Raw genomic sequence first — 13,792 nt, 5'->3', positions numbered from 1 at the left:
CATTTGGTAGCATGGCTATTGGCTGGCTGAGTACCATGGACATGGACTGCTCCCTATAGGTCAAGGAAATCCTGATACAGAGAGAAAAACATCCACCTGAAAAACCTTCTAAATAGAAATGGTTCTCAGTAAGGGCAGTCCAACATGGTCTGGATCCTATCCAGGCCCCAGTACCAAGATCCTTGGCTACTTATTGCATTTTAAAGTAGGCCAACCTTTTGTTCAGCTCTATTAAGGGCACTCTCCGTAACACAATACATCTCACTGTGTTACCATCTGGCTGGTGTATCTTTTCCATAAAACATCAAGTCTGCAACATGGAGCAGCCCACTGATCTTTCTCAAATGCTATACCTCGGGCGTAGCTGTAAGTCCAACTTTAGGAGAGCAGTACTTCAATCACTGTTAGGTACAGCTGAAATTCTTCATTTCCCACCATCCTGGGTGGGTACTGCTTCCCAGTCAGATCAACACAGACCCATACTCGAAGAAGAAAGAACAGTTACCCTGTGTTAATGGTGTTCTTCAAGGTGGTGTTAGTGTGGATTTCCGGACCTGCCCGCCATCCCCACTTTGATTCCTAAGCAAACAAAGTCTTTGATACATGAAGGAAGGTCATGGCCGCTCTGCCCTTTATGTTCTTGCATGGGAGCACAAAAAAGCACAGTGCACTTATGTGACCCCAGTGGACGCTCCTATTAAAAAAAATCTGAACTCGCATGAATGAGGCACCTGTGCACCTACAATGGGATTGATAGTGTTACATAACCTTGGACAGCCACGGTAGGGTAAGTAACTGTTCTTTCAATCTTATGGTGCGTTGTGATATTTCTTCTGCTTTGGAGACTTAATATTTTTCCAGATGCTTCCCCCCACAACAGATTGGTCTGTGAATGTGGGTTTCACATCATAACTCATACACATACTGGCAATGTTGTACTTTTCTTTTTTACAAAGGTATTTTTTAAAATGAAGCTGTGTTCACTGCAAAATACTGCAACTGTTTAAAGCAGCTCTGAGTGGAACACGTTCTCCTTTACTGCATGCTAACCCTAATTACGTTTCTTTCTGTAGCATTTAGAAAACAAAGGCCACAGCTGCAGCCCTGCTCTGCCATCACCCACAGCTTTCACGATGGGAATAAATTTAGGAGAAAATCCAAACAAAAGCACTAATCTATGTTTTAGGGTAATGGCCTGTAGTGCTTTTAAATGGCAGCCTTTTTTAGTTACAGGAACACAAGAGGCTTCTGAAAACACAAAAGCTTAGGATTTATTTTTACCTTGAACTACAAATGCCAAATTTCAAATTAATGTTGAAGGATACAATTTTTATGCCCTGTGTAAAACCAGAGCAAAAAACCTTACATTATGAACCCATATTCTTAGGCTTTTTAAACTTTTGACAGCTCCTTACTTATTCCTAGTGCTTTTGGTTCTTGGCATATATTTGCCCCAAAACTTGCATGTTTTTTCTGTTGCTTTTTGCAGCCAGTCAGCCTTTTGCTGTTACACACTATTGATCTGTACCATACAATGAAGTATCATGTGGCCCAAGTAGCTGCTGTGAGGTATCAGACTTTCAGTAGAAAAGATGTGTTTAAAGCAAAATCCTGGTAATAGCTATGCCGAAAGGCATTGCTGCCTGAAAAATCCTTATGGTCACAAAATGGAATGTTTCCCTCTCCTGAGTTTTCTAGAATGTCATATTCTATAGTGAGTGGTATGTACATAAACTGTGGATAATGATTTCTAACTGTAAATGACTTATTTTGTCTTTTATCCAAATTCAGTTTTGGAATGCATAATTAATTTTTTTAAACTTTGGTAGAGTGAGCTGTGGTTAAAAATGAGCTATTTTGCAGATACATAATCATAGGCATGCATTGTTCTTTAAATCTTGTGTTAGTCGAACACACTCTTTCTCACTGCTGAATAGTCAGAGGCTGTGTAACTGTAAGTTTGCTTCATGTCCGTTTCAACTTGACACACTAATATAAAACTAAAATGCAAAGTAAAAAGTCTTAGGCCTGATCCTGAGAGGTGTTGAGCATCTGCAGTTCCATTTAGCACTTGTCTCATGCTCATGCCCCACAGCCAACGTTCCACTACATAAGATTGGAAAAACTGCCATACCAATGTCATTGAAAATCGTGCATATTATTTCTTTCTCTTTGGGGATGCTCAGGGAATAATCTTTTCAGAAGATAGTTTATGATTCGCTACAAATGAAAAGAGAGAAAATGAGCGTCTGTAAATTGGCAAATAACAACTGTGTCATGCTTGCTTCCTACCTAGCTATGTCCTATTTTCATTTTAAAACCAGATGATTTTGAGGTGAGGGAGAAGATGATGAATATTTGGGAGCCGGTGGGGCAGCTGTTGTTTATTTTTATGATGTTAGCACCCAGGTGCTGTAGTTATGTGCCAGAACCCCATTGGGCTAGGCATTGTGCAAACACAACAAAAAAAAAAGTCATTAAAGTTACCTGTAAAAAAAACCCTATGCAATTTCAAAGAGAATGCACTCCTACTTTAAGATATTACATAAGTGTTTTGAATAGCTACAATCCCATGGTGATTCTAGATACAGGAACACAGAAGAAAAAATAATACATATTATATATTTTTTCTTCACTAAGCTAAACCAGTTACAGAGGAAATAGTGTTTGGTTTATCATAATAAAGCACTTACTGTATAACTCTGGAGAGTTTTCATCAAGTTTCCTCCAGTGCGTAATTTAATTTCTTTCAAATTATTTAGACAGTCAAGTATCCTTCTACTTAAACTGATTCCCTATTTAAATCTGTCAAAATTCATGTATTTGTTTTTTTTTTAAATCGTTGTGTTATACCAATAAAATAAAAACCAGCAGGATCTTATTAAAGGGAAAAAGGCAAAATACCACATTTATTGTGAATACAAAAAGAATCTTAGTAAGCAGTTAGTTATAGCTATAACATTCCATTCAATCTTACATTTATTTATTCATTCATTCTCACACACACACACACAGGTTCTGCAAGGTTGTTATCACAGTTACCAGTCTTAGAGTTGCTCATGCCAAGCCACTAGCCAGGTGGCCTGGACATGAGGAGGGAGCAGGGTCTTGTCAGATGCTCATCTGATGCTCCTGGAAGTTGGTTTGCAGAATCAGACCCCCCAAAGTTCTCACTTTCCAGAGTCCATTTTTATAGGAATTTCTTCCTATGCCAGTCTATGGGAATTGCTTCATCATGCTGTTGCTGAATCAATCAGCAGATAGCACATTCCTGACAGCTCCGTGCTGCCAGATGTTATCTTGTTCTTTGGTTCTCCCATTCTTGAGGCTGTTGGGTGGATTCCAGTCTGCCCTCCGGGGGTCCTCTGGTTATTTCCACTTGACGCCTTCTTCAGCCGATGGACACTGGATTCTTAGGCTGGCACCTCCCTGATCATTCCGTTATTATCCACACCAAGCATCCATCCACATACATTCTCTATCTCTATTTTAATCACAATTGTTAATACAACAGAAGGGTGGGGAGTCTCTGGGTGCTGTTTCTGTTGTTACAGAGTATTGCTTTGAGTCTCTCTCTGTGTGAATTGCTTTGAGAACAGACTCTGTCTTAGGATGTACTAACGCAATTAGCAGCTTGCAAGTTTCACACACAGAGGGAGAGAAACAGTACCAAAAATCAAGAGACCTCTTAATTAGTAATACCCTGGAATTTAAACTATGGGGAATCAAACTCATTTGTGATTTTAATACAGAACTTCTTTAATATGATCCAACAATTAACATAGTCTATAAATGAAAACAAGACCAATTCCAAGGAAAACAATTGGGGAAATCTGATTGGTCCAATGCAGATATAAAAACAGCATGTTTGAAAGTACTTGTGAACTTTGCAAAGTACTTAAAAAAATAAGATTGCATTTAAAATAAAAATAATCTAAACACAAACTGTAAATGCTTGTTATCTTTGACAAAGAATCCACAGAACACACAATCTTGCTTTCTACCTAGTTTGTTAAAATCTCTCAAGCATTGCTAATTCATTCCAAAAGTTGCTGAAGTGTGTGTTCTTGTTTACTTTATTTTCTTAAATAGGAATTGCGGCATCTTTTGCTGTAAAGCTTTTCAAAGCATGGATGGCAGAGAAAGATGCCAACTCAGTTACCTCCTCTTTAAGAAAAGCCAACTTAGACAAGCGATTGCTAGTAAGTACCGTGTATTTTCTGGGAGTTTTTGTTGTTTTAGGAAGAGGAGGATATATAAGGCAGATGCTACTTTGTCATAAATGTTAATTCCCACTAATGCTCCCTCCCAAAAAATTGACATATTTTGAATCACAGTAATAATGTTAGAGCTACTGTCCCTGCATCATTGTTAAAGCATCAGTCCTGTAATTTTTTTCTGATCCACTTTTGTTTTTCCATAGAAGGAAGACTGAAGAATATAGTTTAAGAAGCCAGAGAATTAACTAACTTTTATTTGTCACTGTCCACTGAAACTCTGGTAATAACAGAGTATAAATAACCAGTATGTGTGTATTTGAGGATTTTATTTTATTGACGTAGTTTGTTAGTTGCAGAAAACCATGAGTGAAGCTGCAGTGGTTTATGAAATTATTATACTCTTGAAAATGAATTATAGCTCTATAATTTAAAATTGTGAAATAGTGTTGGGATATCATCATAAAGTGAATACAAGACTAAGCATTTTGGTAGTCAGTGGTTTTAAAATGATAGCTGCAGAACCACTAGGAGCAGTGTGTGGTCAGGCCAATGGCCTTGCGGTTCATGCATATAATTCTTGGATCAACAGCCTGAAGTGTTGAGAATTGTGGGTTCCTGGGAAGAAATAGTTGATTCTTGCTGTCTAATGTGCAGGTCTCTTCTTGCATTTGCCTGAAGACTCTTGGATTCATAGATTATAAAGCCAGATTATAAATCTGACTTTCTGCATAACACAGACCAGAGAGTTTCACCCAGTAATTCCTTCTTCTAGCCCAATGTGCAACTAAACTAGATTATATTTTTCTGTAAAGACATCAAATCTTGATTTTAGAAAGTCCAAGTGATGAAAAATTTACCATATCTCTTGGTAATCTGTTCCAATAACTAATTACCCACATAGTTTTAAAAAAAAATCTTTATGTATTATTTCCAGTTTGAACATTGCTATCTTCCGCTTTTAGCAACTGGATAATGTATAATGCTATTGTCTACTAGATTAAAAGGCTTCAGTATCAGATGATATCTCCTGTGTGGGTACCTGTAGACCAAGATAGATAAGTAAATAGAGTGTGCTCCTTTAGTGTCTGTCGTAAGGCCTGTTATCCAGATCATGAATCGTTCTTTCAGACACCGGGAACTGGTCTGTAAATAACTGCCATCCCCTCCCTGACAAGATGACGTGCTAGTTGTAGTAGCAGACTTGAGAGTTGTCATCTATTTTTTTTTCATGTTTGGATTCTCATAATTCACTGGTCTGCTATTGCTGTGAATTGTATGGGCTGAATGATGCCGCACTTGTGAATGAGTTATTTTAATGGTGTCCTGTCTATTTAATGCAATAATTTTTCATATTTATTGGATGGCTCTCAGAAATATGCCTATTCACTTTTGTGCAGTATATGGTAAATAACACAGATATATTCTCTCAAAATGTAAATATATAGAAATGCTCTGTGTTCATAGTCTCTGATCTTAGCATGATGGCTTTATGGTCTATGTTTTGAAATATTATTTTAAACTCAAGGTTTTTTCATGAATATGCAGACTTAATATTAATTTGTAAATTACTTGTCTTTTCTTTGTATATAACCTGAAGAGTTGTAGTTTTTTCTCTGTTACCAACTATCTCTAAAACAAGTCTATATAAAAATTGATGTGGTTTCTCCACTGAAAATGCAAACATTAATTTTCTTTTAACCAGTTCTCTTTCCTCACCATAAGCTTTCTTGGTAGTTTATTTAACAGAGAAGCATTCTCTGCCTCCTAGGAACTATTTCCAGCCAATCGGCAGAACGTGGAGCATTTTGCGAAGTACTTCACTGATGCACGGCTAAAAGAGCTCTCAGATTTCCTCCGAGTCCAGCAGTCACTGGGGACTCGTAAAGAACTTCAAAAAGAGCTACAGGAACGTCTGTCTCAGGAATGTCCAATTAAAGAGGTGGGGAGAGGTTTTTTATTTTTATATTCATACTGTTACTCAATTAGGCAAAGAGTTAAATGAACAGTGACTATAGGGAAATATTATATACCCCACGGGCTTTCTCTATCCATCTTAGAATTATTTAATTTACTCCTATTTTAATTCTACACAAAAACATAATCACAGGGCTTCTGTGCTGTCAAGAATGGTGCTAGAATTATTTTAGTTTTACATTGTACATAAAGACTTGAAAAATGAACAAGTTTTACTCTATAAGGTATTTTAAGGAAAAACCATGCCTTTCTTATGTGATTGCAGCTAATTCCACTTTTTTTTCTGTTATAATCCATACCTTAGTGTATTTATAGTTCAGAATTTTATCTAACTGTACAAACTATTGTGGGAAGTTTCTTTCTTCCACCAGGTAGTGCTTTATGTAAAAGAGGAAATGAAGAGAAACGATCTGCCAGAGCCTGCAGTGATTGGACTCCTGTGGACCTGTATAATGAATGCCGTTGAATGGAACAAGAAGGAAGAGCTGGTTGCAGAACAAGCACTTAAACATCTGAAGGTGTGTATGTATGTGCATGTGCCAAGATTGTAAACAAGAAAATACTCCACAGGTGTCAGTAAACTTTTTTTTGGACGTTTAAATCAGGAAGGCATAGAACCTGGTGTGACATTGATATTAAGTATTAGAACAACATCTTGCATATATGAGGAATAATGCCCTGTGCCTGCTATATGGTGACTGTCATCGCTTTTGGCCAAACTACTGAGGAACATAAGGTGACCTCATAAGGATACAAATACTTTACAATGTGGCTGAAAAGTATTCAGAGGCATTTAAAACCAAAACCAAAACACCAACAATATTACGGCTAGTACTTCCCAACTGAATTGGGAAGAATTGGAGAATTAATATCAGCCAGTTGAATTGGGGAGGGGAGCATAATTCCACTGAAGAGTTCTGGTGAACTTGTAAACTCTGAGAGTGAGGCTATGCTCACCAGTCTTTTAAGACAAGCATATTTTAAATGATGGTTGGGAAATTGCTGAACTTCCAGTTTCATGTATGATAACATAGATCTGTGCTCTGCACACAATGCCTCTCGCCTTTCCAAATCTCTAATATTGATTGCCCACTATTGCTGTCCCTTCTTCCTCAGTTCCTTCTCCTAAGGTTTGTGTTCAGCATACACAAAGCTTGGGGTCCTGCATCTCCATAGGTTCTGCACCTTGCATGCTGGTCATAGAGCCTTTTCCAGCTGTGGGACCAGATGGGAAGAAAAACTCAACACAATTGTCTTCCAGCAGGAAGATGCATTTTGGAGTTCCAGCAGTGGCTTTATTAACCACTTTGGGGTGGTGATTGGTTTAATCACTTAGTTCGTAGTTGTAGCATTGCATCTATGAGGTCAGATTTTTTTTTTTTAAAAAACATAGGGTGTAGTATTAATAATGCAGCTCATGTGTATTAAGGGACAGCTTTCAGAATATTAACATTGGAAAGAGAAATAAATAGACAAGTTGTTTTTCAGTACATTGTGATATACAAATATTGTTGTCTTGTAATCCAGTCCTGCAAAATTTACTCTCGGAAGAAGTCCTTACTTTTGTGAGTAGTTCCATTGAGATCAGTGGGATCTCATGCCTGTGTAAAGGTTGCAGGTTTGGCCTGTTGATATGTACATTGACCTAAACCCACTGTCTCAACCCAGAACAGCACATTGTCTGTCCATGCTGGAAGAAGAACAGGAGGCCATGGCCGTAGTTTAATTAAGCTACAGCTTTATTCACTTAAAATATCTGGAACTACCCGGCAACAAATAGTACAGTACAGGAAAGATGGGGGGTCGGCTCCCCGCTGTTCCAGACAATATGCTTGGCTGCCTTTTCACCTCCCTCTCCAGGTTTCCAGAGTGTCTGATTCTTTCCTTCCTTTTTTTCTTTTTTAACTGAGGTGAACAATATTTGCACTCTGTGTCCATTCCCAGTCTGCCAAAAAGTGTACAAGGAGTGTCAGCCGGTCCCATAGCCTGCCTCTCCTTCCATGCCAGCTCAGGATTGCCTCACTCCGTAGGCCCAGATGTGAACTGTCCAATACCTTGGAGGCTCCATCTGGCTGCCCAGTATACAAAGTCCACCCCACCACTCAGTTGGCCTGTCTGCTTGATTCAGAAAGTGGAAATACAAGAAAATAAGCCCTGATTCTCTACCTGAGGTCTCACGTACATCCTGTATGTCTTTGAATGCTATCGGCCAATTGCATGAATCAGTTTGGCTCCTGGCCTTAGCAGGGCTGTAGCTGTTGCAGCCCCTATCCAGAAAGAGTGGGAACCAAATTCTTGCACTGGTAGCCCAAGTTTGTAAGCCCCTTTTTTAAAACTGTAACCAATTGGTATGTTGTGAGGGGGCCGTCCATCATCATGAATAAAGAGGGGCCCCTCTTCAATGGGTCTCTGTGCTGTATAAGTCCTTAACGCCCTTACTGGGCAAATTCTTGGCCAGCTCCTGTAGCATTATGGACTCATTATTGCCTCCCTCCACCCCCACAGATCGGTTTTTGAGAACCTCAGGGTTAAGAAGACTGATTGCTTTTCCCACTGAAATCTCTCCACTCTAAAGCCCTTCCTGAATAATAACATCGAGGCACTAGTTCACTGACTTTAAAAGCTGCAAAAATTTGGGCTATATTTTTTTAAAATAAACTCCTTAGTATTTATGTAGCAGCAGGAGACATTAATCTCTGGACAATATCGGAGTCCCATTGACATTATTGAATAGAGACACGTAGCATGTATTGTTATGTCTCTCAACATCTGTATCCAATTAAACAAATGCTGGACAATTGAAGGGCCAAAGAGGGAAGGATCTCAATACCCCAAGCTTGCACTTCAGGGCTGGCACTATTGTTGCCAAAGTGATGACAACCGCACTGTTGATAAATATTTGCGTATACTGAGGGAGAGTGTGAATATTTTACTTGCTAATATTAACTAAGTTCTAGCAATTTTTGTAGTTGTAATTGCTTGGTGGGAGCTTAAATAAAAGTTAGAAAAAAAGATCCTTGCAATACTGTACCTCAAATTACCAAGCTCTTATTACACAAACTGTGTAGCTTGTGTCTCTGCCAAGGAGAATAGCTGATGAATCAATTTTCAAAAGAAACATGAATACTTGGCCCAAGTCCTTATGAAATTTTTACTCAGTCCTCTTCCCGTTGACCTTATTAAGTAAGAACTTCAGGATCTGACCCACTGTGAAGCTATTTAATTCAGTCTATGAACACATTTATATTGAAGTGACCCCTTTGGTGTGAAAAGGACATGTTGAGGAATAAAATTTGCACCAATCTAGGCAATGATGTAGGCAGTAGCTTTGAAAATGTACATTTGGGCAATGGGGCAGACCAGGTGAAGTTTGTCTCCCCTCAGGCTCAAAATTGTAAGGGGCCGAGTACCCTGGCCCCAGTACTGAAGAAAAACCACTTAAGCATGTGCTTAAGTTTAAGGTTGCAAGTAGTCCCACTGATTTCAATACAATACAACCCCCTAATGAGAGGGAAAGAAATGAGAAAGCAAGAAAGGTAAATTCTGATTATTTAGAAGGAACGATCACATGAAAATAAGGCCATAACTGGCATAACTTCCTTCTTCAAAGGGAAGAGAAGTATTTCCATAACAAAATGGAGTTCTGACCTTTTACGAGCAGCTACCTTTTTTCTTTGGATCTTTAATTGTTAGGTTAAGGTCACAAAAAAGGACCATTACTACCTTGCCAGTGTACCGTATTAAATGGTTTATTTTTGTGTACTGGAAAAGCTATTGTGTTCTTTGCACAAGGAAAGGTCACTTCTTCTAATTCATGCCCCAGCATGTTCAAGTTAATGGTTTTCACATACTGGATTTATTATGATCTCTATAAGCCTCCGTGAAACTGGGGATTTCAGATTATCAGGAGCATCAGTTCTGGGTGTGTGACATTGTTGGTGCTCTCTTTGCAACATGTAGCATCCAGAATATTGTTGAAACATCATATATCATAGTTGCTTATCTTCTGTTGTACCAAACAGCATACAAATAACCATACTCTGACATAATGGGTCTTATAACTTCACTTTACACAATTCAATAGCAAGGTGAAACATTAAAATAATCCATTGCAAGTGCCCCAACACTGTCTTACAAAAGCTTGTGCATTTGTGTAAATGGCACTAATGCAAGTGAACATTATTGGCAATAAAATCTAGGTGTCAGTGTAGCAACCACATCTTTCTCTAGGTGATTGTTTTTCCAAAGATGAAATTTACAAGGAGTTAAATTATAGTAATGGTGTCTGTGATTTTTCACTTTCAGTATTTCTATATAAAATAATTTGCCTTTTTTCCCCCCCTCTTCCAGCAATATGCACCCCTGCTGGCTGTGTTCAGCACCCAAGGCCATTCAGAGCTAATTCTTCTCCAGAAGGTTCAGGAATACTGTTATGACAACATCCACTTTATGAAAGCCTTTCAGAAGATAGTGGTACTCTTTTACAAAGGTATATGTCCATATCCGCCTTAGTACGCTGTACAGTGAACACCGTGTCCTGTGCCTACTGGAACACACTGTACTAAGATAATGAGTAAGTTTGGCAGGTATTTAGATTCTGAAGCTGGTCTCTCTGGTCTGCGCAGAAACCACTTAAACCAGCCAGAGATAGAATTGCCCCTGTATGAGGAGATTCTCCATTGCCGTAGAGATGGAGGAGGTGGGCATGGGCACTTCTTACACAAGCCACCCCCTCACCAATGATGTAAGTGTGTGTTTGTGTGCGGTGGGGGAGGGGGGGGAGGGTTACAGGCATTTTGCGTGTTGGAATAGATATGGTAGACCTGAGTTCTGCTAGACCTGCTGGCATCAAGGACCTAATAACAGCGGTAAGCTAAAGCAAATTCCTCCTGCTCTAACCTATGCTGGTGCTGGGTAGCCCTAAATCATGGAGTCACGACTGTGATACGTGCAGCTGCCTCACCTGTATGGGGGAGAGAAGGGGGTGATCAATGTTATCTTGAAAAGAATAGCGATCAAGGTCTTTTGGCTTTTATATGGGCATTATTCTGTTCCCATTGATGTCACTGGCAAATCTTGCCTTGACTTTAATGGAAGCAGGATCAGGGCATAGCTAGGCACAGTCAGATCCTTGGAGAAGCCATTATTTCCAGGATTTCATTTTTGTAGTATAGATGTCGTCTTAGTAGGTTTATTCAGTTCAGGTTGTCATAGAGACTAATAGTCTTGCACTGCATGTGAGAGGTGGGTGATAAGCAGTTTGTTCTGACATTCTTGCTATAAATAGTTGAAGGGGGAAAATCAGTATGCCTAGAAATGCTCAGTATAGATTTTTTTTGTTCATATTGTGTGTTCACGTATACTTTCAAAAATACACACAGCTGTTGACTAAAGTATTCATATAGATTTTCAAAAAGCAGAATAAGTGAGTCAACAATATTTATTCCTATCCTTATTATGTCTACATAAACTGACCCTAGTAGCTTAAAAAAATAGAAAATGTGACCTTTTGAGAAAAATTAAGACTTAACAAGACACAAACATTCTAATTTGATTTTCTTTCATGCATCCTCAATAGATTGTATTCCATCCTTTGTTTACTCTGTATATGCTGGTTGAGCATTGTACTTTTCTGCATGTTATTTAAGTTAAGTGCCACAAATGATAACATAAATAGTTTAAGTAGATTTGTCTTCAGTTTGTGGTGTAGGGGACCAAAATGAATTTAAATAAGTAACAATGTAAATGCATGAGGAACAAAGCTATTGAGAATTATTTGTACAGCTGTTATGGATAATATCTTTAATATATTTCTGTTGCTTTTACGAGGAAATGTATATCTGATGAGAAATTATAACAAGTAATAGACTCTTTCTTTGCCAATTTGAGCCCAATTCAGAATATAGCAATGACTACAGTCAGGACTGGGACAGCCATGCTGTCCCCATCTTCTGATGCGGGCTGTATTTTATTCTAAGCCTGTCCATCAACCCCAGTACAGTGCAACATCACAGTTTTAACTCTACTTCTTTCAGCTCTTCTTTGCCAGGGTGCTAGGAGGAAAGGTGGTCTCCCCCTCTCTAGGGAGCTCCTTCATTCCAGGTTCAGCTAGCCCTGTCTTCCTCTCTCTTGTAACCCTTCCTTCCTGGCTTTTTATCAGGTAGGTCAGCTGAGGGCTAATTAGTCCCTTACCTTCCCAGCTTCTCCTTCTGATTAGCTAATTATTTAATCAACCACTGATTATGGGGGGAACTAATTGAGGCTACAGTGATCAGAGTGCTGACATGCCTGTCAGATCTCAGATCTGTCACAAGGTCCACCAATAATGATGATAAAGAAGGGTTTTTATATTCATACTTGCTTGGAAATAGACTCCAGGCTGAATTTAACAGAGACTGTATGGTGTTGAAGGCCTCATGGATTATTGCCCTCTAGCATTTCTATATGCATGTCAACATCTGCTTTCATGGGCCAGTCCGTGGCTTCCTGCAAGCGATATATTCTCTGGGTTTTACCCAGAGGGTCAGGAATAGCTTCTCTAAGGCTAGCCATGTACCCCTACTTAATATTTGAGTCTGGCATGGATATTTTAGATATTGGGCCATGTCTGTTGCATGGTTAGACTGTCACCATCTCGATTTCAGGGGTGGAACTTGCATCCACCCCTACCATTGCTACAAACAGGTTATTTCATCAGAGTCTTGGAGATTTGTGAGGTCTACGCATCTCTGTAGTTTCACATGTGCAATCACCTACTAGCTAAGAAGTCCACCAGGTTACCAAGAGCTGTGGTGGTGTGGAGAGGACAACAGCTCCTCTTTCCCCTCACTGAAGGACTGATTATCTTTGGCCGAAAGGCCTCTGTGGTTTAATTGGGATCTCCAAGTCGTAAAATGGATGGGCCATGAATTGGAGAGATTTCAGAGTACCTGATCATCATCTTTGTATGGTGAATCAACACAGCATATGGAATAGCTATGGTTGGGATTAAGAAATGCCAGCAACTATCCCTCAGAACTCTCTTGGGTAGTGCACAGTGTGACACCCTGGATTCTCACTCTGTGGAACATTATTCATTACAAGGGAGTTTTTCAAAGGTGCAAATGGTAGTTGGACAATGAAAGTTAGGTACCTAATTGTTTGTGATTTTGATAATGTCTTCCTTCTACCTGCAGGGGCATTCCTAACATCTAAATTATAATCCTAATTTTATTATATTTCCCCATGCTTCTGGCTAAAATAGCCCCATAAACCTGAATTGCTTTCTAAGAGGATAATCTGGAATTTTCTCTTAATGTATCAGCAAAATATAGAGTGTCTGTCTGAATGTAAACTGGAAAACCTGAGACTCTATGTTCTTACTCTAAAATCTGTCCCTTTTGTAAGGTACAGATATAGGTCCAGATTTCTTCATGCAGTGTGGCAGCTTTGTGCCAATCTGACCTTTAAAGCCAATTTAACCAGCCCAGAGAGGATCATCCTCATGTGAAGGAGATCCTTTAGTGATTTAGAGATGATCTAGGGGCCCCTACGTTATTATGCCTCCCTGCTGCTGGCACAGCACGGAAAGGGACGTGACTAGGATATCCCTGAGCTAT

General features: G+C 39.2%; 1 protein-coding gene across 6 annotated transcripts in view; it reads left to right on the top strand.

Moving 5' to 3' along the window:
* The window catches only part of BZW2 (basic leucine zipper and W2 domains 2), a 78,307-nt gene that overhangs the window by 54,138 nt on the left and 10,377 nt on the right, over positions 1-13,792 (top strand). For 5 of the 6 annotated variants that reach the window (XM_043541118.1, XM_037890584.2, XM_037890583.2 and 2 more), the window contains 4 exons: positions 4,093-4,202; positions 5,989-6,159; positions 6,566-6,712; positions 10,545-10,683. In XM_043541118.1, the coding sequence (XP_043397053.1) occupies positions 4,093-4,202; positions 5,989-6,159; positions 6,566-6,712; positions 10,545-10,683 (567 nt within the window). Of the gene's footprint in view, positions 1-4,092; positions 4,203-5,988; positions 6,160-6,565; positions 6,713-10,544; positions 10,684-10,819; positions 10,939-13,792 lie in introns of all 6 variants that reach the window. The other variant, XR_006289010.1, reaches the window with a different exon arrangement.

The sequence above is a fragment of the Chelonia mydas genome, chromosome 2, assembly GCF_015237465.2.
Source record: "Chelonia mydas isolate rCheMyd1 chromosome 2, rCheMyd1.pri.v2, whole genome shotgun sequence".
NCBI lineage: Eukaryota > Metazoa > Chordata > Testudines > Cheloniidae > Chelonia > Chelonia mydas.
This window is presented reverse-complemented; position numbering and strand designations above follow the sequence as displayed.